Here is a 22,500-nt window from a genome sequence, read left to right on the forward strand (position 1 = left end):
ATTAGCTTCAGATTAAACTTTTAAATACATTTTTTTTACACAGAAGGAGGACTGTGGATTTAGTCCTCCATCACTTCCACTGTAAACTTCATGAAGGGATCTTCTAATGGTCAGTATGAAGAGGAGGAATCATTACAGCAAGAACGCAGAAGTAACTTAGAGCTGCATTCTATCAAAAGGCCACCAGGGGGCGACCGTCTCTATACAAGTCAATGGAGAATTCACCAACTTCTCACTTGATTTCTAACCTCAGTAAACGTTTTCAAAATGTGTTTATGGTCTCAATCGCTAGTTTAAAGCCTTCTTCAATGCAGTATGATGTTCATTTGGGACATTTTGGCCTCCCTGATTTTATATTTGACGATAAAGCAGGGTATGCATTAGGGCGTGGCTACGTCCTGATTGACAGGTTGATTGACCAATGTCCTCGAGATCCAGCCCTCGTAACCATAGCAACCTCCCCGCTCCGCCCATGGCCCCGCCTCATGCCCATATAAGTAGAATCCATGTTTTTATTTTTCCCAGCATGCACCTGAAATTTTCAAGATGGCGCTGCCTAGATTAGAAACTATTGGCTTCCGAGCAGCAGTCCACAAACCAATGGGTGACGTCACGGATGTTACGTCCATTTCTTTTATACAGTCTATGGTGTTTACAGACAAACGACAAAAACTGTGAACTCATCCTTTAGTAACGGAGCGGTGATGCAGCTCGTGTGAACTGACCTGAGAACGTCGTAGCCCAGAAACTCAAACAGACGACACATGCTGTCGCCGATGATGGTGGAGCGCAGGTGACCCACGTGCATCTCTTTGGCGATGTTGGGAGAGGAGAAATCCACCACAACCTAAACAACACACACACACAGATAATTATGACTAAAATCATTTAATCTATAATAACAGTTGCTTGCAGAAGGAGGACACAATATGTAACACTCCTCTAATAAACTCTACTTGTTTCCTGTTTAATCTTCATTATGTTGAGATAAATACAACTTAATCTACTTCATAAAATTCTGACTTTTATCCAGTTTAAAGCCACTGCATGTATGGGATCTAAAAACGCCCCCTGGTGGTAAAAAATAGTAATTACAGCAGAAAACAATGAAACTCTTCACCTACAGGGACAGCTGATCTCTCTATTGGTGATTTAAAGACCGTGTAAAGTGAATTCAGACATTTTCTTCTAAACACATTAAATAGGTCATAAATGTATTTCTAAAAAAGGTGTAAAAAGCATTTCAACCATTTAGATTTGAATTGTGGAGCTAGGCTTCACAAACTGTGTTTCAACATTTCTGTGTTCAGGATTTAGTGATTAGCATAAACCCTCCCCTGCTGCTGTAGAGGTATAAATACATTCAGCACACACTACTACTACTACAGTCTACAGTTAGCCAGTTAGCTGAGTTAGCCGCTGAGCTAGCAGCCGAGTTAGCCGCCGAGTTAGCCTCCGAGCTAGCCGATGAGTTAGCAGCAGAAAGCTCTCAGATGTAGCGTCCATGTTTCTGGTAGACGTGGTGACTTTGATTGACAGGTGACACTTGGTAGGGGGCGGGGTTTCAGCGGACTCGGCGGCCACGCCCACAGCGTTTGGTAGCAGAGAAAGAGGCTGATTTTTACGCAACTTTGAAGCCTAATTTCATATATTTGGCGATTTTTTTAATCATTCAAATTTGGCAGGGTGGTTAGCAACACACTTTTCTGTGGTATGTCAAACTCAGAACACATATTTATTCTTACTTTACACGGACTTTAAATAAAATAGTGACATTGTTAGTCATGTCGAGTGTGACGAACCTTCTGCTTGGAGGCGAGCGGGGGCGGCTGCACTCCGTTCACCAACAGGTTGCTCAACAGTTTGGACACAAACATCCTCTTCAGGTGGATGTTGATGAAACCTGAAGATATAAAACAGACATGACAGGAGCCGATGAGACTAAATATATGATATTAGAGGTGAAAATATGGGATAAATATAGGATAAAAATTAGGGCTGTCAGCGTTAACACGTTAATCGCGATTAGATTAATGCAATCCGTAACGCGTTAATTTTTTTAAATCGCATTTTAATGTTGCAAGCCTTTTTGCCCCTTCTACTCCCCCGTAGACGGCTCCTCTAGCTGTAGCGCTATGCTTTGAAGTGGCCTCCTGCAGTAAACCTACCGCGCTGATGGAAAGTAAGAGAGCTACTGGACTTTTGAACGGCTTGTTTAACTTTAAAACACTTCCAGACGCTTCAGTTGACAAGTCAAAAGTAAAATGCAACCTGTGTCAAACGGAGTTTAACTACCACCGGAGTACGTGGAGTTTGAGTTAGCACCTCCACGCTAAACACCCAGGTGCAGCCAAGCCAGCCTCAGCTCCACCAAAGGACCATTTTGGAGTGTGGGAGTCGCAGCAGAGCCGTGATTGATTCCCAGTTAAGACACTCTGGTAAGAAATGCTTTACATTATGGGCTTAAAACTGCCTTCAAATGGAAAATAACAGGATTTTAAACATGCAATTCAAAACGCCATTAATCGCGATTAACTATGGAAATTCTGCGATTAATCTCAATTAAAAAAATTAATCGTTTGACAGCCCTAAAAAAATATGATGACAAAACTACTAAAATGTTGACAGGAAATCTCTGCAGTACTGCCGTCAAACATTTCAAAATAAAAGCCTCCATAAAATACCTGGTCCAGCGATCTCAGTCTTCTGGATGAGTTCGTTGTCTGGAAGGTTCTGGATGATCTTCTCTGCGATCTCCCTCGGGTTGACTTTCATCCCCTTCGCCTTCAGCATCTACAACAAAGTCAGGACGTATATCGGTTTATAATGTGTTAACCTTCCTGTCGTCCTCCGGGGTCAAACTGACCCCGTCTGTTGACTGTTCCTTCTTTCCTTCTTTCCATCTGTCCTTCCTCCCTCCCTCCTTCCCTCTTTCTTTCCTTCCTCTCTCTTTCCTCCTTTCCTTCTTTCCTTCCTCCATCCCCCTTTCTTCCTTCCTTCTTTCCTTCCTCCCTCCTTTTCTTCCTCTCTCTTTCCTTCCTTCCTTCCTTCCTTCCATCTGTCTGTCTGTCCTTCCTCCCTCCCTCCTTCCCTTTCTTTCCTCCCCCCTACCTTCCTCCCTTCCTTCTTTCCTTCCGTCCGTCCTTCCTTCCTCCCTCCCTCCCTCCTTCTCTCTTTCTTTCCTCCCCCCTACCTTCCTCCCTTCCTTCTTTCCTCTGCCCTTCTTTCCTTCCTTTGTCCCTCCTTCCTTCCTTTCTCCCTCCTACCTTCCTTCCTCTTTTCCTTTCTCCTTTCCTTCCTCTTTTCCTCCCTTTCCTTCCTTGACTCGAGGACAACAGGAGAGTTAAATCAACAGCTAATCCATTTCCAGCTAATTTCCTTCACTGAAACTTCAGCACGGCACCGCAGAGCTTCACACAGATTAACAACGAGCGCTCGGTAACTTCTGACAACTTTAATATGATATAAAAAAAAGGATTTTCACAGAGTGCTGACTCAGCAGTCGGCCGCCACAGAAAGAAATATGAAACATTGCACTTTTTTTTTTTATATAATGAAAAGCCTGTAAATATAATCAGGGCAGCTGCAACTTTCAATCAAATTCACTATAAAACTTTTAAACGCTGTTAAAAATATAGATATTAAATCATGTCACCTCGTAATGAATGAATAATAACTTCTGTACTTTCTGAGCTCAGGTCTGTTTTGCTATTGGAGAGAAAAAAAACTTCTTAAAAAACATTGATTTTTTCTCCCTCAGAGGGCAATTTAAGCAGTTTTCTATCTAATGTTATCTGATGTAAAGCCTCAGTGGTCAGACCTGGGCCATCGCCATGGCGCTGTTGCACTGGTAGTCTCCGAACTTGGCCTGCTGATTGGGCGTGACGGCCAGCGGAGGATTGTCCAGCTCGGGATACGCCATCCGGATGGCGTCGCCGAAAACCTCCTGAAGCCGCTGGTTGATGTTCAGCATGGATTTAGTGGAGTGAGTCCTCTCTCCCTGCAGACTCTGAGGAGACACAACACATCAGCTTCACTAACAAAAGTCTCAGAGAGAAAACTAACATTACATCTGTAGAACCTGATGATATAATTAGAACCTGATGATGTAATAGAACCTGATGATGTAATAGAACCTGATGATGTAAATAGAACCTGATGATGTAATTAGAACCTGATGATGTAATTAGAACCTGATGATGTAAACAGAACCTGATGATGTAAATAGAACCTGATGATGTCATAAAGTGCATTTCCCAATAATGTAAATCAATCTCTTTAGCGATGACGTTTAAAGCGTCATCACATTATTGGGTTAACATTATTTTTGCAGAATCTAATAATGTAATAATTTCCTAATATTGTAATAACATTTTTACATTTATTATTGAGTTATGAGGGTTTTTTTATTACATTATTGGGAAATTATTACATTATCAGGTTCTACATACGTCTATGCTAACGTGATTGTAAAGGAAATGTTCAGCGTTGTTTATGACGGGGAGGAAAAAATCCATGCTGTTATATTTTTAGGGGTCTGTAAACCTGTAAGATTTTTTCTTTTTAATGAATGTGTTTGTGTAAAGAAATGAAGGCTGATTATCATTTAAATGAATACAGATAATAGAGCTTGTTTAGTCATGAATATTTAATGTTATTTTTTGACACATTATCTATTTAGTACACTGTGAATGTCGGCATGCAGCGAATATTCACTTATTTATCTGAATTAAATCTGTACTTCAGTCACTCTCCTCTCTCTGTGGGGTCACTCACCCTCTTCAGGATGTTGAGACGATACTTCAGCTTGGAGTTTTCCTCTCGCAGTTCGTTCAGACGTGGAGATGCGTTCATGTTCTGCGGGTTCTTTAGACTCTCGATCTCTGCAGAGAGACTTCGGATCTCACGCTCCTGAAAAAATACCACACAAAAAACAAAACAAAATAAATCAGACATTTTCATTCATGAAAGAAAACACCTGATAAGAAACTGGGTGGTGAAAACAGTTTTATTGCAGATCTAGTGAAATGAAGAGAATCAAAGCAAAAGCTATTGCTGCACATATCAGTTGCATGATTTGGTCCGGGGGGGGGGGGGGGGGGGCAGACACCCTCCCTACATTTAAGAGTAGGCTTAAAACTTTCCTTTTTGATAAAGCTTATAGTTAGGGCTCTTAGCTTATGCTGCTATAGGCTTAGACTGCCGGGGGACTCCCATGATGCACTGGGCTCCTCTCTCCTCCTCCTTCCCTCTCTCTCTATCCATCCATCTATATACATTAACATTTATGTTCTATTAATGCATCAATAAGCTAAACTTCTTCCCCGGAGTTGTCTGTGCTTTCTGGTCTCACAGGTAATCTGGGCCTGGAGACGTCCGGACCTTTAATGTGCTTCTCTCTCTTATCCTTCCTCTCTCTCCTCCTCTCTCTTCCTCTCTCTCTTCCTCTCTCCTCCTCTCTTTCTCCTTCCTCTCTCTCCTCTCAACACCAACCGGTCGAGACAGATGTTCTCCCACTCTGAGTCTGGTTCTGAGGTTTCTTCCTGTTAAAAGGGAGTTTTTTTTCTTGCCACTGTTGCTCATGTGGGAATGTTGAACCTAAAGTTAAAACCTGAAGAGTTCAGTTTAGAACCTGTTATGGAAAAGTTTTTTACAATATTGGAAAATTATTACATCATGCAAAAATAAGGTTAACCCAAATAATGTAATAATTTATGACATCATCGGTACAGAGATTGTTACATTATTGGGAAATACACTTTATTACATTATCAGAAAGTTATTACATCATCAGGTTTTATTGCATTTCAATGCAGGCTGCTTGACCAAAAGTGTATTATTTTCAAAATAAAAGCATAAAAGCTCTACACATTAAAAGCCGAATATGAGCACTAACACTAACTATTCACCTCACACTCTTTATGAAGTCTTATCTAAAAGTTAAAATCATTTATAAGCGGAAAACTTTAAATTAGTCGTTGCTTTAATGGAGTTTTGGCTCGTGCTGCCTTTACACACACAAACAGTCACTCTCGCGCGCGCACACACACACATAGTGACACACACACTGACCTGTTGTTGCAGTCTGGTCTCATACTCCATCACAGAGTCTCCCATCTTTCAGACTAAACTTCGGTACCGGTGTGATGATGATGTGATGAAGACGAGCGTGGCTGCTGATGACACCAGCCGACACGAGAGGAAGAACTTCACCGCTGCGCGCGTATGCTTCCGGTTCTAGAATGCTACGTCACTGTCGTTCTTCTTCTTCGTTGGGGTTTTTTTTTTTTTGTATTAGGAGGTTTAAAAAGAAAAGACTGCTGCCCCCTGTTGAGCAGTCTGGTAATAGCAGAGTTACAGATTACTAGTTACTTTATTTAAAATGTAATTAGTAACGCAATTATTTCTATTACTTCATCAAAAGTATTTTAACTTATAACATTACATTATTTATATTTTTTATATCCCTTTACTTGAATATGTGCAATAATAATATAATCTCTGGTACATTACTACTCTACTAATATTACTGTTGTGCTGTAAATAATGTCAGAATTATAATAGTTTTTTATTATATATTTGTACTGTTATTATTGTTTTTCATACTTTATTTATTGTTGTTTATTCTTTCTTATTGCTGCTCTTTCTATTCTATTTTTACTGTCCATTTGCTGCTGTAATACTGCATATTTCCCCCATTGTGGGACTAATAATAATAAAGGAATATCTAATCTTATCTTACATATGTCACTCCCATAAATTAAACCTTACATATTATATATAAAATAAAGATATTTGATGAATAAAGTGGGTTTAATTGGTACTATGACTCCATTTAAGCCCACATCATGATTTATTTACTAAATATAATAAAAAAAATATTGATTTTAAAGAATTAAAAACAGTAATATATGTATTCAGTAACATGTTAAATATTAAAAAATGAGGATTTAACCCTCCTGAGTAAAATCTTAAAGGTGTGACTTCAGATGTAACCTCTGATAGATTGATATCATAGAGTTGCTTTTTCTAAATCTTCCTCCTACTTTCAGTTCTTACAATCAATCAATTCCAACTATTTAATGCAGGGGTGTCAAACATGCGGCCCGTGGGCCAGAACCGGCCCGCTGATGAGTGCAGTCCGGCCCACTTTCCTTCCTGTGTTCTTTTCCTTCCTTCCATCTTCCTTCCTTTTATCCTTCCTTCCTTTCTTCCTTCCATCTGTCCTTCCTCTCTCCCTTCCTTTTGTCCTTCCTTTCATCTGTCTTTCCTACCTTTCTTCCCTCCCTCCTTTTGCCTGTCTTTCCTTCCTTCCTTCTTTCCAATGATCCGGCCCACATGAGATCACATTGTTCTGTATGTGGCCCTTGAATGAAAATGAGTTTGACTCCCTTGATATAATGTAATAAAAACACACAAAAAGACGCAGAAATCAAAAATACAAGAGAAGAACTTTTTTTATTTGTTGTGAAACTAAAAAACATTTTGTTTGTTTGTTTGTTTGTTTTTGTGCTGGTGAAATATTTACAACTCTGGTCGACAGTACAGTGTCTGAGAATAAAATTCACAGCTTTTCGGGACTCTCGCGATAAAAAGAAGAAAAAAAAACAAAAAAACAAAAACAGGAAAAGCACACCCAAAAAAAAAAAAGAAAAAAAAAGAATGAAAATCAACAAAGTGCAATAAATACATGCTGTATGTTTTATATCATAGCCGCCTCCAAAAAAACACGTTACCAGGTTTCAAACACCAGTCGTAATACAGATTCATTAGGAAGAAAAAAAATTTAAAAAATCAAACAAGGAAAAAAAAAAAAGCACTTAAACTTCAAATAAACAAACATTATTATTATATCACAACCTACATGATGAAAAATAATAATCATAGGAGACTAACAGCATGTTTTACTCTCTGAATGATCCTGATTCCTTGTAGCAAAAACCTACATTCCTTCATCCAGATGTGTTTTATATATATATACGTTAATATATATATATGTATGTATATTTAAAAACTCATTTATTTCTATATAAATGAGCCTTTTTTTTGTCTTGATTTTTGAGGTTTTAATAACATTCGGTCAATCATGACATCATCACAGATTAGAACTGTTCCCATGACGACGGGTAAGAACGGTTCCCATGACGACGGGTAAGAAGGGTTCCACAGACTACTACACAGGAGTCCTATTTCTTTTTTAACTTCTAACTTCTCGCTCTACAGAGGAGGAAAAAATTAAAAAAATGACAAAATAAACAAACATGTACAAAAAGAAAAAAGAAATTAAAAAGGTTTCTCTACATTTCCAGCTTCAGATCAGATATCAGATGATGGCGGACAGGTTTGGACTTTTCATAAAAGAGACAAACACACACACACACACACAAGTAATATTTGTTTCTCTCCAAAATAAAAGGCACACTCTCTCTCTCTCTTTCTCTCTCTCTCTGTCTCTATCTTTCTCTCACGTAACTCCTAAAAGCTTTCATCATTCATTTCAAACTTCACAGTGTTCAAACTTCACAAAAATAAAAACAGAGCTGCGTTCACACTGCAGGAACGAGGACGAGGACACGTCGGACCGCTTCTGTGCTTTTAATCACAGTGTAAAAAAAGTTCAACAAATAACACCGACCATGTAACCTCAGTCTGATCAGTTCAAGCTACTTTAAAGTCTAATTTTGGAGATGTTAAGTGAGTTTCTGGATCGTATAATTATATTGAAAGTTGCTTTTAAAGTATGAAAACCGAACTGGAATGAGAGGAAAGACTCTTAAAAAAAGTAAGAAAGAAAAATGGTCAAAAACTCTGGTCTACTATGGTCAAAGTCCAGAAACAGTGGAAACTACATTTCCCATAATGCAACATGATAGCATCTTTAAATCCCCTCAATTGTCGTCTGTAACGCTGATTTTCTGTTGTCTCGACTTTGAGAAGTGAAATTGGTGGACTGGCCCTTTAAAAAACTAAATTTGAGGAAGCTTTGAAATAAGTTGTAGATATTTGATCATTTATGAGCTGCTGGAGTTAAATGAAGTCACTTAACATGGTATTTATTATTATTTTGGGTTTTTTTTTGGCTTTACTGTGCAGAGGATGGAGGGAATGAAAACTCTGCTCTACTATGGTCAAAGTCCAGAAACAGTGGAAACTACATTTCCCATAATGCAACGTGATAGCATCTTTAAATCCCCTCAACTGTCGTCTGTTGTCTCCAAACTCGACATCATCAGGGTTATTTTCTAAGACTTTGAGAAGTGAAATTGGTGGACTGGCCCTTTAAAACAGTTGCTATGACAATAAAAAAAAAGTTGTAGATATTTGATCATTTATGAGCTTTATGAGTTAAATTAAGTCACTTAACATGTTAACTTATTATTATTTTGGGGATTATTTGGCTTTACTGTGCAGAGGATGGAGGAATGACATGAACACATAGCAGCTTTATGTATTTTCATTTTTATTTATTAATTTTCTTTATAATTTTTCTGGGTAACGCCTCAAAAATACTGTTTTATATTATTAAAAAAATATGTTTGTGTTTAATCTTTGGTATGGATTATTTCCAATATGAGTCGTTTGTTTTATAGAATATAAAATGATAATGATGGCCGTTTTCTGCCAAATTAATCTACTTTTTATTAAATTGGTGGTTTAAAAAAAAAAGTTTTAGATATTGTGATGATTTGAGGAAGGAAGGAAGGAAGGAAGGGAGGAAGAAAGAAGGAGGGAAGGAATGATGCAAGGGAGGAAGAAGGAAGGAAGGGAAGGGAGGAAGGAAGGAGGGAAGGAATGATGAAGGGAGGAAGAAAGAAGGAAAGACAGAAGGAAGGAAGGGAGGAAGGGAGGAAAGAAGGAAGGAAGGGAGGAAGGAAGAAAGAAGGAAAGGAGGAAGGAAGGAAAGACTCAAAGACGGAAGGATGGAAAAAAGTAAGGAAGGAAGGAAGGAATGATGAAGGGAGGAAGGAAGGAAGGAAGGAAGGAAGGAATGATGAAGGGAGGAAGGAAGGAAGGAAGGAATGATGATGGGAGGAAGAAAGAAGGAAGGCAGGAAGGTAGGGGGGAGGAAAGGAAAGAAGGAACAGTCAGAACAGACGGGGTCAATTTGACCCGGGAGGACGACAGGAAGGTTAAGACTGAATTGAAGCGGTGGGATTGTAGCAGCATTAAAAAACTACTTTCTGATCTTCATGAATCGATTCGGATCAGATGGTCGATTATTCAGACTGTCGGCCAATCAGAGCGGAGCGTTCAAAGTTCCTGCAGCGTGAACGTTTCGGTTCCCGTCATCATGAAGTTTAGTGTTTCCTACTCTGACCCTCTTTCTCCAGTTTAGGAGACTGTTGAAGGATTTTTTTTGGGGGGGGAGTGATGTCATGTGATGTCATGCGATGTGATGTCATGTCATGTGATATGGATGAACTTCCTGTGTTGGTTTTAAACACACACACACACACACACACACACACACACACACACACACACACACACACACACAGAAGGAAACAGCATAAACTACACAGTTGTAAATTAAAGAGAGGAAACATCTGGAATGACAGCAGCAGCAGCAGCTTCAGCCTTAACAGTGAAAGGGTTTGTTTTTAGTTTTATCGGCGGGAATAAAAAAAGTCGAGAGGATGAACGGTTGGTTAGCAACACGTCAACTGATAAAAGTCAGACAGCGCTGTGTGAGATGCAAATAAGACAAAACTGCTAATAAACAGGATGTTACTACAACTTTTACACCTTTAACGTGCAGGGCAGCAATCTTGGTGTTTGAGGTCGGGGTTGGTGAGGTTCTTCCGATCTTTTAGTTTTATTCCAGTTGCAATTTCCGACCACAAACTCATAAATTACGACTTCGGGTGTCCCAATTGATCGCACCATTATATCTGTGAACTGCTAACTCCTCATGAGCCTGATCGCTGCTTGAGATCCTTTGGCAGGGCTCTACATACAGGATGGTCCTAAACTCTTGACTTGAGTCATCTTTTGATGGTGCGTTCAAGTTCTACTCAGAAATTCCGAATTCTGAGTACTCAGTTGTACTCGAATTTCCAAGTTCCCAGTCAGAAATTTCAACTCGAACGCCCCCTTAAAATCAGATTCCCAACTTGGAAGGTCTTGGATTTTTTGATGCTTGTGGCTTGAGGTTCTTCCGATGAGAACGTTATTATTCGGTTGCAATCTCAAACCTCACCACTAGATGGCACTCATCCTACACACTGCTCCTTTAACAGCTTCCAAGTTGATATAATGGACTTGTTGCTTTTATTTCCACAACCAGCAGTTTACTGATCAACATTATCATTCATTAGGAGTCGTGTTTCTGTCCACCTGCTGAATGTAAGTCCAATATTCACTCTATTTTAGCTCTGTTTGTACTCCGTAACCAACTCCTAAAGGGAAATATCTGGCTCTTTAAGCTGCTAAATGTTCCACTATGTCTGTTTGTTCTCTGAAAACGACGCTATGAGGGCGTTGAGAGTGAACCAAAACAGTAAAGTTGCATTTAAACAGCTAACCAATGAGCTGAAACTCAACTATAAAGCTCCGTAAAGCCGAGAGGAAGAGCTGCAGTGTCTTTGTAGAATCATCACTATAATGTTTCCTTCTAACATTATTGGGGAAATATCAATTAAAGCAGCTTATTCCTGCTTAAAATGCATCACAGAGCTGAGTGGAGCTGCAGAGTTTCTCACTAGAAGAAACCCTTTACACTCGATTTGTTATTATAATATAGAAAATATAAATTCAAGCAGCTTTAAAGTAGCTTGATGAGTTTTTCAGGGCCGCCGTGTTAAACCAAGCTGCAGAATGACGAGTTATAAAGAGACATGAGAGCGACTCGGATATGAATCAGAGCTGAAACGAAAGGTGGGAGGGTCTGAAATTTAAATTAAAAAACTGACATATGGTGAATATTTTATAACCAGCTAATCAGAGTGAAGAACCGGAGCTTTAAGAAGCAAAGCAGGAAGTCTTCTGTCTTTTTTTTAATTGGCTGGCAGCTGCTGGTCAGTTTTTCTCATCTTGGGAGTTTCGAACAATTATACAATCAATAAGAAGTTCACAATCATCGAAAAATACATTTTAAATCTTCACTTCCTGTGTGTGTGTTGTGTTTTTTAATTTATTTAACAATCATCGTGTGCTTCAACAATCAACGAGATTCCAGCGAGAGGCAAAAAGGTCACATGATCAAGTTTCTTTCTTCTTTTTTAACTTTTACCTCAAATTTCTTAAAGTGCAGACTATCCGATCAACTACCTGAGTGTGTTAGTGAGAGTTAGTGCTGTTTGTACGCCTTGTTAAGTGTGTGTGTGTGTGTGTGTGTGTGTGTGTGTGTGTGTGTGTGTGACTAGTGAGAAACAATCATGACAACCTAAAACCCGCTCTTCAGATCCAGTTCATTAAATGTGAAAAAAAACCTTTTCTTTTACTTGTACTGTTTCTTTAAAGCACTTCCAGTTTAGCTCTCCGTTAGCATGTAGCTAACATGCTAGCATGTTGTACGAGCCACCCCCCCCCCCCCCCCACACCAAAAAAAAGACGGCGTGCTGATTATTTACAACCAATCGATCTATTCATGTCTGATATTTGCGGAGATATTAAAGTTATAATCCGTACAAGATTTCAACTTTGGCGACACCTTGTGGTCACCGGCGGTAACAGCAGGCGCGTTTTTAATGCTGCGTTCAATTTCACTTCGGGAAAATCGGAGCTGGGAATGACGTCACAGCCGAGTTTGAATCGTTCCAGTTCAAGAAGTCAGTAAAACCAGTTCTAGCCAGCTGATACAAAAAAAAACGTACAATCACCATAGCAACACGTCAACTGATAGACGTCGGACAGCGCTGTGTGTACGACTGATTTAATGAGACGCAAATAAGATTTTACGACAACTTCTACGACTTCAATGTGCAGGGCAGCAAACTTGGATTTTGAGGTCGGGGTTGGTGAGGTTCTTCCGATCTTTGAGGGTCATTCCAGTTGAAATTTGTGATCGGGAACTAAATACGAGATTTCCGCGTATCATCTTTTGATGGTGTGTTCAAGTTCTACTCAGAAATTCCGACTTCTGAGTATTCAATTGTACTCGAATTTCCAAATTCCCAGTGAGAAATTTCAACTCGAATGCCCTCTTAAAATCAGATTCCCGACTCGGAAGATCTTGGATTTTTTGACGTTAGGGGCTTGTGAGGTTCTTCCGATCTTTTAGGGTCATTCCAGTTAAAATTTCCGACCGGGAACTCATAAATTACGACTTCCGAATATCCAAACTGATCGCACCATTATATCTGTGAACTGCTAACTCCTCATGAGCCTGATCCCTGCTTGAGATCCTTCAGCAGGGCCCTACGGAGGGTCCTAAAAGCTCGACTTGTATCATCTTTTGATGGTGCGTTCAAGTTCTACTCAGAAATTCCGACTTCTGAGTTCTCAGTTGTACTCGAATTTCCAAGTTCCCAGTGAGAAATTTCAACTTGAACACCCCCTTAAAATCAGATTCCCGACTCGGAAGGTCTTGGATTTTTTTATGTTAGGGGCTTGTGAGGTTCTTCCGATCTTTGTGGGTCATTCCAGTTGAAACTTCCGACTGAGAACTCGAATATTCCGACTTTGGAGTACAAATGAAACGCACCATTATATCTGTGAACTGCGAACTAGGGCTTTACGAATTCCCCCTAAAAGCTCGACTTGTGTCAGCTTTTGATGGTGCGTTCAAGTTCTACTCAGAAATTCCGACTTCTGAGTATTCAATTGTACTCGAATTTCCAAGTTCTAAGTTCTAAGTTCCCAGTCAGAAATTTGAACTTGAACGCCCCCTTTATAATCAGATTCCCGACTCAGAAGGTCTTAGATGTTTTGATGCTAGGGGCTTGTGAGGTTTTTCCGATCTTTTAGTTTTACTCCAGTTGAAACTTCCTACTCCAACTTTGGAGTACGAATGAAACGCACCATTAAAACTACAAATCCCAGAGCGTCGATGAAGACGACAGCTACATCAACGACTCTTATCAACCTGCTTCTGTCTATCTATACTCATGATTTTTTTTTTTTTTTTTTTTACGAATGCCTGTACACGAAAAAAAAAAAAAAAAACTTAATGTGCTTTTATGTGTTCGTCTGCGTATAATAAAGTGTTTATCTTCAAAATGCTCTAAAAACACACGAACTTGAAGATCCACATTAAATATCTCCGTGATCACAGATGTTTAAGTTGCTTATTTTACTTCAGTACCATTTGTTTGATTTCATTTTGTGCTAGCGCGATTCTTTTTTTTTTTTTTAATATCTCCTTTTCTTTTTTTTTTTGTCCAAAAGTGTCATTTTTTTTTTTTTTTTTTTTTTAAAGTACAAAACTCTCTTTATTAAGCACATGTGCAGCTGTGTGTGTGACTTTGTGCTGGAATGATTTTTTTTTTTTTTAAAACACCTAAAGAGCCAATAAACAGGAAGTTAGTAACAGAAAACACAATGAAAAAAAAAATCCAACAAAATAAAAGTAGAAGAGAAACTTAAAAAAAAAAAAAAAAAGCTCTAGCAGTGCCATCACTAATTTACAAACAGAAACTATCCACATTAGAGATGCTGAGCTCTTTAAAAATGGTTTTGAATGTTTTATATATATATAATATATATATATAATATTTATATATATCTTAAAATTCTTCATAACACCGCCAAACTTTTATTTCTGAGAGAACAGCAGGTTGAGAATCGGAGGAGGGGAGGGAGGGGGGAGGAGGGGGAGGGGGGGGGGAGGAGGGGGAGGAGGATACTTTGAAATGCTTCTCTACACGTCGTCGGCTGGCAGGTCGGGGATGCTGGTCTTTGCTCGTGTGAAGAACGCCATCTTCTCTCTGAAACCAGACAGGAAACACAGTCAGACCAGTCAGACCATTAAGTGTGAAGCTGAAGAGAAGTGTGTCTTAAAACCAGCAGTCAGGAGCTCAAATGAACTTGACTGTTCCTTCTTTCCTCCTTTCTTCCTTCCTTCCTTCCTTCCTTCTTTCTCCTTTCCTTCCTCCTTTCTTCCTCCCTTCCTTCTTTCCTTCCTTCTTTCTCCTTTCCTTCCTCCCTTCCTTCCTTTCTTCCTTCCTTCCTCTGTTCCTTCCTCTGTTCCTTCTTCCTTCCTCCCTTCCTAACTTAGGTTAACCATCCTGTCGTCCTCCTGGGTCAAACTGACCCCATCTCTTTTGACTCTTCCTTCCTTCCTTCCTTCCTTCTTTCCTTCCTTCCTTCCTTCCTCCCTCCCTCTCTCCCTTCTTTCCTTCCTTCCTCCCTCTTTCTTTATTTTTTCCTTCGTTCTTCCCCTCCTTCCCTCTTTCTTTGCTCCCTCCTCCTTCCATACTTCCCCCCTCCATTCCTCCTTTCCTTCCTTCCTTCCTTCCTCCCATTCCCCCTCCCTCCCTCCCTTCCTTCCTTCCTTACTTCCTTCCATCATCCTTATATTTTTACTTACTTATTATTTTCTGATTTATTTTAACTTTATTTAAACATTTTTAAAACATTTTTCATCACTCTTATTTTCTCTTTCTCTCTTTCATGTAATTTTAACTTTTTTTGGTTTGGTTTTTTTACTCTCTGTACTTTCAATAAACTTTTTCTCTTATTCTTTCTTTTTTTTTTTATTCCTTTTCTTTATACTATCACTTGTTCTGTCAACAAGAATTGTTGAGAATTGTTATAAATAAGTCTGATTGGCCCTGATGTTGTTTCGTGTCTCACCTGAACGTCTGGACTTCAGGAACCTCTTTCCGGCTCTGGCCTCTGATCTTGTGCACGTCCTTCGCCGCCGCTCTCATCATCTTCTCCACCCGCTTCTCCTGCAGCTGCTCCTCTCGAGTCTGAGCGGGAAACCAGAACAGAAAGCAGATACTCAACTCTGATCTCCTTCATTTGCTTAAGGAGCTTTTCCACTATACACTTCTAGCTCTACTCGGCTCGGTTTGGTACCAGGAACTTTTTCCATTACTATAGTTCCTCCTCAACGTGGGCGTGGTCGTCATAGCGACACAAACACAGAAACGATGGAGGACATGGAGGTGATGGAGTACTTGCTGCTGTATGCGTTTCCTTCTTGTCTTCTTTTCCTTCCTTCCTTCCCTCCTCCCTCCCTTTCTTCCATCTGTCCTTCCTTCCTTCCTTCCTTCCTTCCTTCCTGTCTTCTTTTCCTTCCTTCCTTCCATTCGTCTGTCATTCCTTCCTAGCATCTTTCCTTTTCCTTCTTCTTTTCCTTCTTTCCTTCCTTTGTTCCTTCCTTCCTAGCATCTTTCCTTTTCCTTCTTCTTTTCCTTCTTTCCTTCCTTTGTTCCATCCTTCCTGTCTTCTTTTCCTTCCTTCCTTCTTTCCTCCCTCCCTTCCTTCCATCTATCCTTCCTGTCCTCTTTTCCTTCCTTCCTTCCTTCCTGTCTTCTTTTCCTTCCTTCCATCTTTCCTTCTTCCTTCCTACCATCTTTCCTTCCTTCCTTCCTACCATCTTTCCTTCTTCCTTCCTACCATCTTTCCTTCCTTCCTTCCTACCATCTTTCCTTCCTTCCTTCCTACCATCTTTCCTTCCTCCCTTTCTTTCTTCCGAGTCAAGTTGAGTAGAGCTAGAACTGTATAGTGGAAAAGCTCCTTTAGTTTCTGCTTCCTGACTCCTCCTCCTCCTCCTCCTCCTCCTCGTGTCGACCCTCACCTGCTTCTCCGCCTGCTTGAGCAGGAGGCGGAAGCGCTCGTCTTCTTGGACCCAGGCCGGCAGCTCTCTCTGTCCCTGCTGCCTCGCCTTCTCCAGCTGCGTCTTCAGCTCCCGCAGCACCCGCAGCTCCTGAGCCAGCCGGGCCTGCCGCGTCCGGGACACCTGCAGGTCCAGCTCCAGGTCCAGAGACGTCCGCAGCAGACCGTCCAGACCTTTGACCGGCGCCGGAGGCTGAGAGAGGGAGAGATGGAGAGAGAGAGAGAAAGAGAGGGATGGAGAGAAGGACGAGGTTAGAAATAAAACAGGTGAAACAGGCCGGGTCAAATTGACCCCGTCTGTTTTGACTGTTCCTTCTTTCCTCCCTTCCTTCCTTCCATCTGTCCTTCCTCCCTCCTTCTTTTTCTTTCCTTCCTCTCTCTTTTCCTCCCTCCTTCCTTCTTTCCTCCCCATTACCTTCCTGCCTTCCTTCTTTCCTTCCTCCCTCCCTCCTTCCTTCTTTCCTCCCCATTACCTTCCTGCCTTCCTTCTTTCCTTCCTTTCTCCCTTCCTCCATCTTTCTCTCTTTCTTTCCATCCTCTCTCTTTCCTCCCTTCCTTCTTTCCTTCCTCCCTCCCTTCCTTCTTTCCTCCCCATTACCTTCCTCCCTTCCTTATTTCCTCTGTCCTCCTTTCCTTCCTTCCTCCCTCCCTCCCTCACACCTTCCTTCCTTCCTCTGCCCTTCCTTCTTTGATTTCCTCCCTTCCTTCCATCCTCCTTTCCTTCCTTCCCTCCCTTCTTTCCTCTGTCCTTCTTTCCATTCTCCGTCCTTTCCTCCTACCTTCCTTCCTTCCTCTGCCCTTCCTTCCTTTGCTTCCTCCCTCTGTTCCTTCTTTCTTCCTCCGTCCCTCCTACCTTCCTTCCTTCCTCTCTCTGTTCCTTCCTTCCTTCCTCAATTATGAAAATTTGACTTCAGCACATTTCAAATGAGCAGCAATAATAAAAACCCAACTACTGACACACACACAATGTTCAAACACTTCAATAGAAAGCTTTATTTACCTTCTTCATCCTCATGCTGCGTCTCTCCGAGGCGTTCCTGACAAACGGAGACTTCTTGGAGAGCGTTGAGCTGTCGCTGTCGCTGCGGTTAATCTGAGAAAACAACACAGATACATATTTAAAGTCAGTGTAAAGTAAGAATAAATATGTGTTCTGAGTTTGACATACAACAGAAAAGTGTGTTGTTAACCACCCTGCCAAATTTCAATGATTAAAAAAAATCACCAAATATATGAAATTAGGCTTCAAAGTTGTGTAAAAATCAGCCTCTTTCTCTGCTGCCAAACGCTGAAGCCCCGCCCCCTACCAAGTGTCACCTGTCAATCAAAGTCACCACCTCTATCAGAAACATGGACGCTAAGTCTGAGAGCTTTCTGCTGCTAGCTGAGCTGCTAACTCGGCGGCTAACTCGGCTGCTAGCTCGGCGGCTAACTCAGCTGCTAGCTCTGCTGCTAGCTCGGCGGCTAACTCAGCTAACTGTAGACTGTAGTAGTACTAGTGTTAGATGTAGTAACAATAACTGGCCACTAGGCAGGTTAACCACTGAGGAGGGCGGACTCTCGGTCTTATATAGGAGAGGAGTAGCCCCTAAATGAGAGGCTGAGAAACAGTTTAAGGCTCTATCAGTATAGTTATCAGCCTGTTCACATGTTTCCTGTAACCATTTTCCAACATGTATAATATGTTTAGAAGTAAATCAATGAATTGACTTTACACAGACTTCAGGAGACAGACAGGAGGAGGATAAAAAAGGTGAGCTGTGCCGTCTGTTACCCTGCAGATGTACTGGCTCTGAGGGCCGGGGGAGAACGTCTTGGAGCGGATGATGGTGTTCCCCCTCATGAAGAGGTTCTGCTGTGGAACGTCCGGCCGCCTCTCCTTAGGACGAACCACCGACGAGTGATGAGACATGCCGTCCATACTCGTCTCTTTGTTCACCTGGATGATGAAGAACGGACAGATGAGGAGGAGGAGGAGAGGGAATCATATTTACATAGAGAGCTCTACATCATCAGATACATGCAGTACTCAGATAAACCACCAGGGGGCGTTTCAGTTCAACGCTGTCAACCAATGAGACACACTTTAGAGGCCTGGATACTTTTTGCCCTTTTGCAGTATTTTCATTTTTGTTTTCAGTGGGGTTTTTTATCTTCCTTTGCAGTTCTTTTGTGTTTCTTCAAGGTATTTGTGTCCTTCTTTGCAGTATTTTCATCTATTTGTAGTATTTTTGTCTTCTACTGCAGTATTTTTATCCCTTTTGTAGTATTTTTGTTTTCCTTTGAAGTAGTTTTGTCTTTCTTTACAGTATTTGTTGTCTTCCTTTGCAGTGTTTGTGTCCTTCTTTGGAGTGTTTTTGTCCTTTTTGCAGTTTTTTTTTTCTTTGTTTGCAATTTTTTTTTGTCCTTATGCAGTATTTGTATCTTTCTTTGTAGTATTTTTGTCTTTTTTTGCAGTTTTTTTTCTTTGTTTGCAGTTTTTTTTGTGTTTCTTCAAAGTACTTTTGTGTTTATTTGTAGTATTTATATCTTTCTTTGCAGTATTTCTGCCACTTTCTTTGCAGTATTTATCTTTTTCTGCAGTATTTTTGTCTTTCTTTACAGTATTTTTGTGGGTTTTTTTGCAGTATATATCTTTGTTTGCCATTTTTTTGTCTTTGTTTGCAGTTTTTTTGTGTTTCTTCAAAGTTTTTCTGTCCTCATTTGCAGTATTATTGACTTTATTTCCAGTATTTTTATCTATTTGCAGTATTTTTGTCTTTCTTTGTCGTATTTCTGCTCTGAGAAATCTTGACTATCTCCAATCAGTAAAAATTGATAATAGACCTGATGGGAGGAAATCATTAAAATAAACTAAGAAGTACTTGTGTGTCTTCTTTTATCCGTTTTAATTATCACTTTTTGAAATGATAAAAGCTGTTTTAATATCTGGCAGCAAAGAAAATGTTCATATCAACTTCAATCTCTCAAGAAATCTTAAAGTTAAAAGTTCTATCAACAAGCCACCAACACAAAGAAGCTTAAGTTAACAAAGAGAACATCTGTATCTCCGTCTCTCTCCTGATAACTCACCTTCTCTGTGATGGCTGCTGCTGCTGCTGCTGCTGCTCGCTGGAGGAGGAGGCGGAGGAGGTTTGATCACCTTCTCCTCTTCCTCCGCTTCCCATTGGCTGCTGTCGGGATAAAACTCTTCGTCCTCCTCCATCGGCCCCTCGCCCTCCACGCCATTTCCTCCATCTTCCTCCTCGTCATCATCGAACACGTCCAGAGCGTCGCCGTGCCTTCACAGAGAACGACGGAGAGACGGAAGTTAAAAAGACGACTAGTTTATTTCAGTAACGAGAGAGTGTAAAGATCAAACAGCATCAATGCAAAATGAAAACACTGATCATCATCTTTAAGGCATGCTTTTATTTTGAAATCCCCCCTTCATATAGTGTCCAATAAAGCCAAAAAAGCCCCCAAAATAATCAAACTGTTAAAAAGCAAAGACAGTATGAGTAGATATGTGATGTTTAATAAGTTGATGTGGTGAAAAGAGACAGATGTGTGAAAGGAAAGACTGAAAAAGAAAAGCTGAGTTTTAAAGGAGAAGAGAGATTGGTCTCACCACTCGTCGTCCTCAGGAGCTCCGACTCTTTCACTGCTGAAAACGCGAGTCTGAAACAAAGAAAACATACATGAGCCGAGTCTTTATTAAAGCCAGTAAAATAAAATAAAAACACAGTCTGACATCGTCTTTCTGTTGTTATTTTTCTGTTTTCTGTTAACTAAATATTTTTCACCTATTTTATTTATATTGTATCAACCAAATGACAACTTTAGGACTTTAAGAAATAAATACATGAATATAATCTGTTAAATGAGGAGAACCTGGACACAGAACAAATATTTTAATTAATAATATTTAATTTAAAGTAATATACTAGTCCAGTTATTTAGCAGCTGACACACAGTTTCAGGTGTAATATGTGTGTTTTGTGACTCAAATAATGTCTTTATAAGTGAATAACTACTGGTGCATTCGTATAACCCAGTCTTTAATAGAAAAGTGTTTTTCCCTGCATGACACCACCCAAAATAGACTCAATTTATAATCCAGTGCAATTTATTTACTGGTTTTTACTGTAAATATCTTTGGACTGTTGGTTGGGAAACACTTATTGACATTTTTTCTCCTTTTTTTCTGACTTTTTATCAACCAAAACCGGCCACAGAACAATCACAGGACTTATTATTAATATCAGCCGAGCTGTAGTAGCAGCGGCCGTCCACCGGGTGGCAGCGTTTACCGCGTCTGAGCCGGCAGCCGCTCTGCTCTCTTTGTCCTTGGGTGGAGATCTCGGGGCATGAAGGCGCGGCTCAGCAGGTTGTACCACTTGGTGCATCTCTCCTCCGAACAGCTGACGTCAGCCAGACTGATCTGAGCTCCCGCCTGGAGGAGGAGGAGGAGGAGGGAGAGGAGGAGGAGAAGGAGAAAGAGGAGGACAAGGAGGAGGAGAAGGAGAAGGAGTAGGAGGAGGAGGAAGAGGAGAAGGAGGAGGAGGAGAAGGAGGAAGAGGAGGGGGTAGAGGGGGAGGGAGGAGGGGAGAGGAGGAGGAGGAGGGAGAGTAGGAGGAGGAGGAAGAGGAGGAGGGAGAGGAGGAGGAGAAGGAATAGAGGAGGAGGAGGAGGAAGAGGAAGAGGAGACGACGGAGGAGGAGGAGGGAGAGGAGGAGGAGGAGGGAGAGGAGGAGGAGGAGGAAGAAGAGGAGGAGGGTGAGGAAGAAGAAGAGGAGGAGGAGGAGAGGAGGAGGAAGAGGAGGAGAAGGAGGGAGAGGGAGGAGGAAGAGGAGAAGGAGGAGGAGGAGGGAGAGTAGGAGGAGGAGGAGGAGGATGACAAGGAGGAGGAGGAGAAGGAGTAGGAGGAGGAGGAGGACGAGGAGAGGAAGAGGAGGATGAGGACGAGGAAGAGGAGGATGAGGACGAGGAGGAGGAAGAGGAGGAGGAGGAAGAGGAGGAAGAAGAAGAGGAGGAGGGAGAGGAGGAGAAGGAGGGAGAGGAGGAGGAAGAGGAGAAGGAGGAGGACGAGGAAGAGGAAGAGGAGGAGGAGGAGGAGGAGGAAGAAAAGGAGGAGGAGGAGGAAGAAGAGGAGAAAGAAAAATTAACAAACCTAAAAAAAACCCAGCTGATAACCCTCCAAAAAGAAACAGGAAGTGAACAGGAAGTGAACAGGAAGTGAACTCCTACTAACCAGACAGTCTTCGTGGCCCGACTTGCTGGTGTTGCAGACGTCGATCCTCAGGGTTTTCTGCCGCAGTGCATTGTGGGATATCTGCATGCCGAACACCTCGTTGAACTCCACGACGTCCTGAGGCAGAGAGCCGCGCGTCCTGAAGAGGCAGCGCGTTGCCTCGACGCACGGCAGCACCACGGCACGCACGTACCTGTGAGGAAGGAAGAGGAGGAAGAAGAGGAAGAGGAAGAGGAAGGAGAAAGAGGAAGGAAAGTTTAGTCATGTGATGCTTTACTGTGACTTTAATCAATCAAACATAAGAAACACTCATGAATCTGCAGAATCTGGAGGAAACACCAGAGGAAGGATAAACATGTAAACAATTAAGACTAGTCTACTAAAGAAAGAAGGAAGGAAGGAAGGAAAGAAGGAAGGAAGGAAGGAAGTAATGAAGGAAGGAAAGAAAGAATGAATGAATGAAAGAAAGAAAGAAGGAATGACAGGAAAGAAAGAAAAAAAGAAAAGGACTGGAAGTAAAGAAATAAGGAAGTAAGGAAAGA

General features: G+C 41.1%; 2 protein-coding genes across 2 annotated transcripts in view; both read right to left on the minus strand.

The window, feature by feature from the left end:
- The window catches only part of LOC128371775 (arginine--tRNA ligase, cytoplasmic-like), a 16,942-nt gene extending 10,713 nt beyond the window's left edge, over positions 1-6,229 (minus strand). Inside the window, exons 1-6 of the mRNA XM_053332152.1 lie at positions 6,073-6,229; positions 4,777-4,911; positions 3,821-4,009; positions 2,685-2,793; positions 1,803-1,903; positions 726-847 (exon numbers count right to left, since the gene is read on the minus strand). Of these exons, the coding sequence (XP_053188127.1) occupies positions 726-847; positions 1,803-1,903; positions 2,685-2,793; positions 3,821-4,009; positions 4,777-4,911; positions 6,073-6,117 (701 nt within the window). The 5' untranslated portion in view covers positions 6,118-6,229. The remainder of the gene's footprint in view (positions 1-725; positions 848-1,802; positions 1,904-2,684; positions 2,794-3,820; positions 4,010-4,776; positions 4,912-6,072) is intronic.
- An 8,532-nt stretch (positions 6,230-14,761) lies between these two features.
- wwc1 (WW and C2 domain containing 1) overlaps positions 14,762-22,500 on the minus strand; it is a 53,900-nt gene continuing 46,161 nt past the window's right edge. The window contains 11 exon segments of the mRNA XM_053332153.1: positions 14,762-14,867; positions 15,736-15,854; positions 16,688-16,918; positions 17,726-17,818; positions 18,500-18,664; positions 19,798-19,821; positions 19,823-20,006; positions 20,336-20,385; positions 21,018-21,055; positions 21,058-21,160; positions 21,959-22,151. Coding sequence (XP_053188128.1) covers positions 14,801-14,867; positions 15,736-15,854; positions 16,688-16,918; positions 17,726-17,818; positions 18,500-18,664; positions 19,798-19,821; positions 19,823-20,006; positions 20,336-20,385; positions 21,018-21,055; positions 21,058-21,160; positions 21,959-22,151 — 1,267 coding nt within the window. The 3' untranslated portion in view covers positions 14,762-14,800.

The sequence above is a fragment of the Scomber japonicus genome, chromosome 13, assembly GCF_027409825.1.
Source record: "Scomber japonicus isolate fScoJap1 chromosome 13, fScoJap1.pri, whole genome shotgun sequence".
Taxonomy (NCBI): domain Eukaryota; kingdom Metazoa; phylum Chordata; class Actinopteri; order Scombriformes; family Scombridae; genus Scomber; species Scomber japonicus.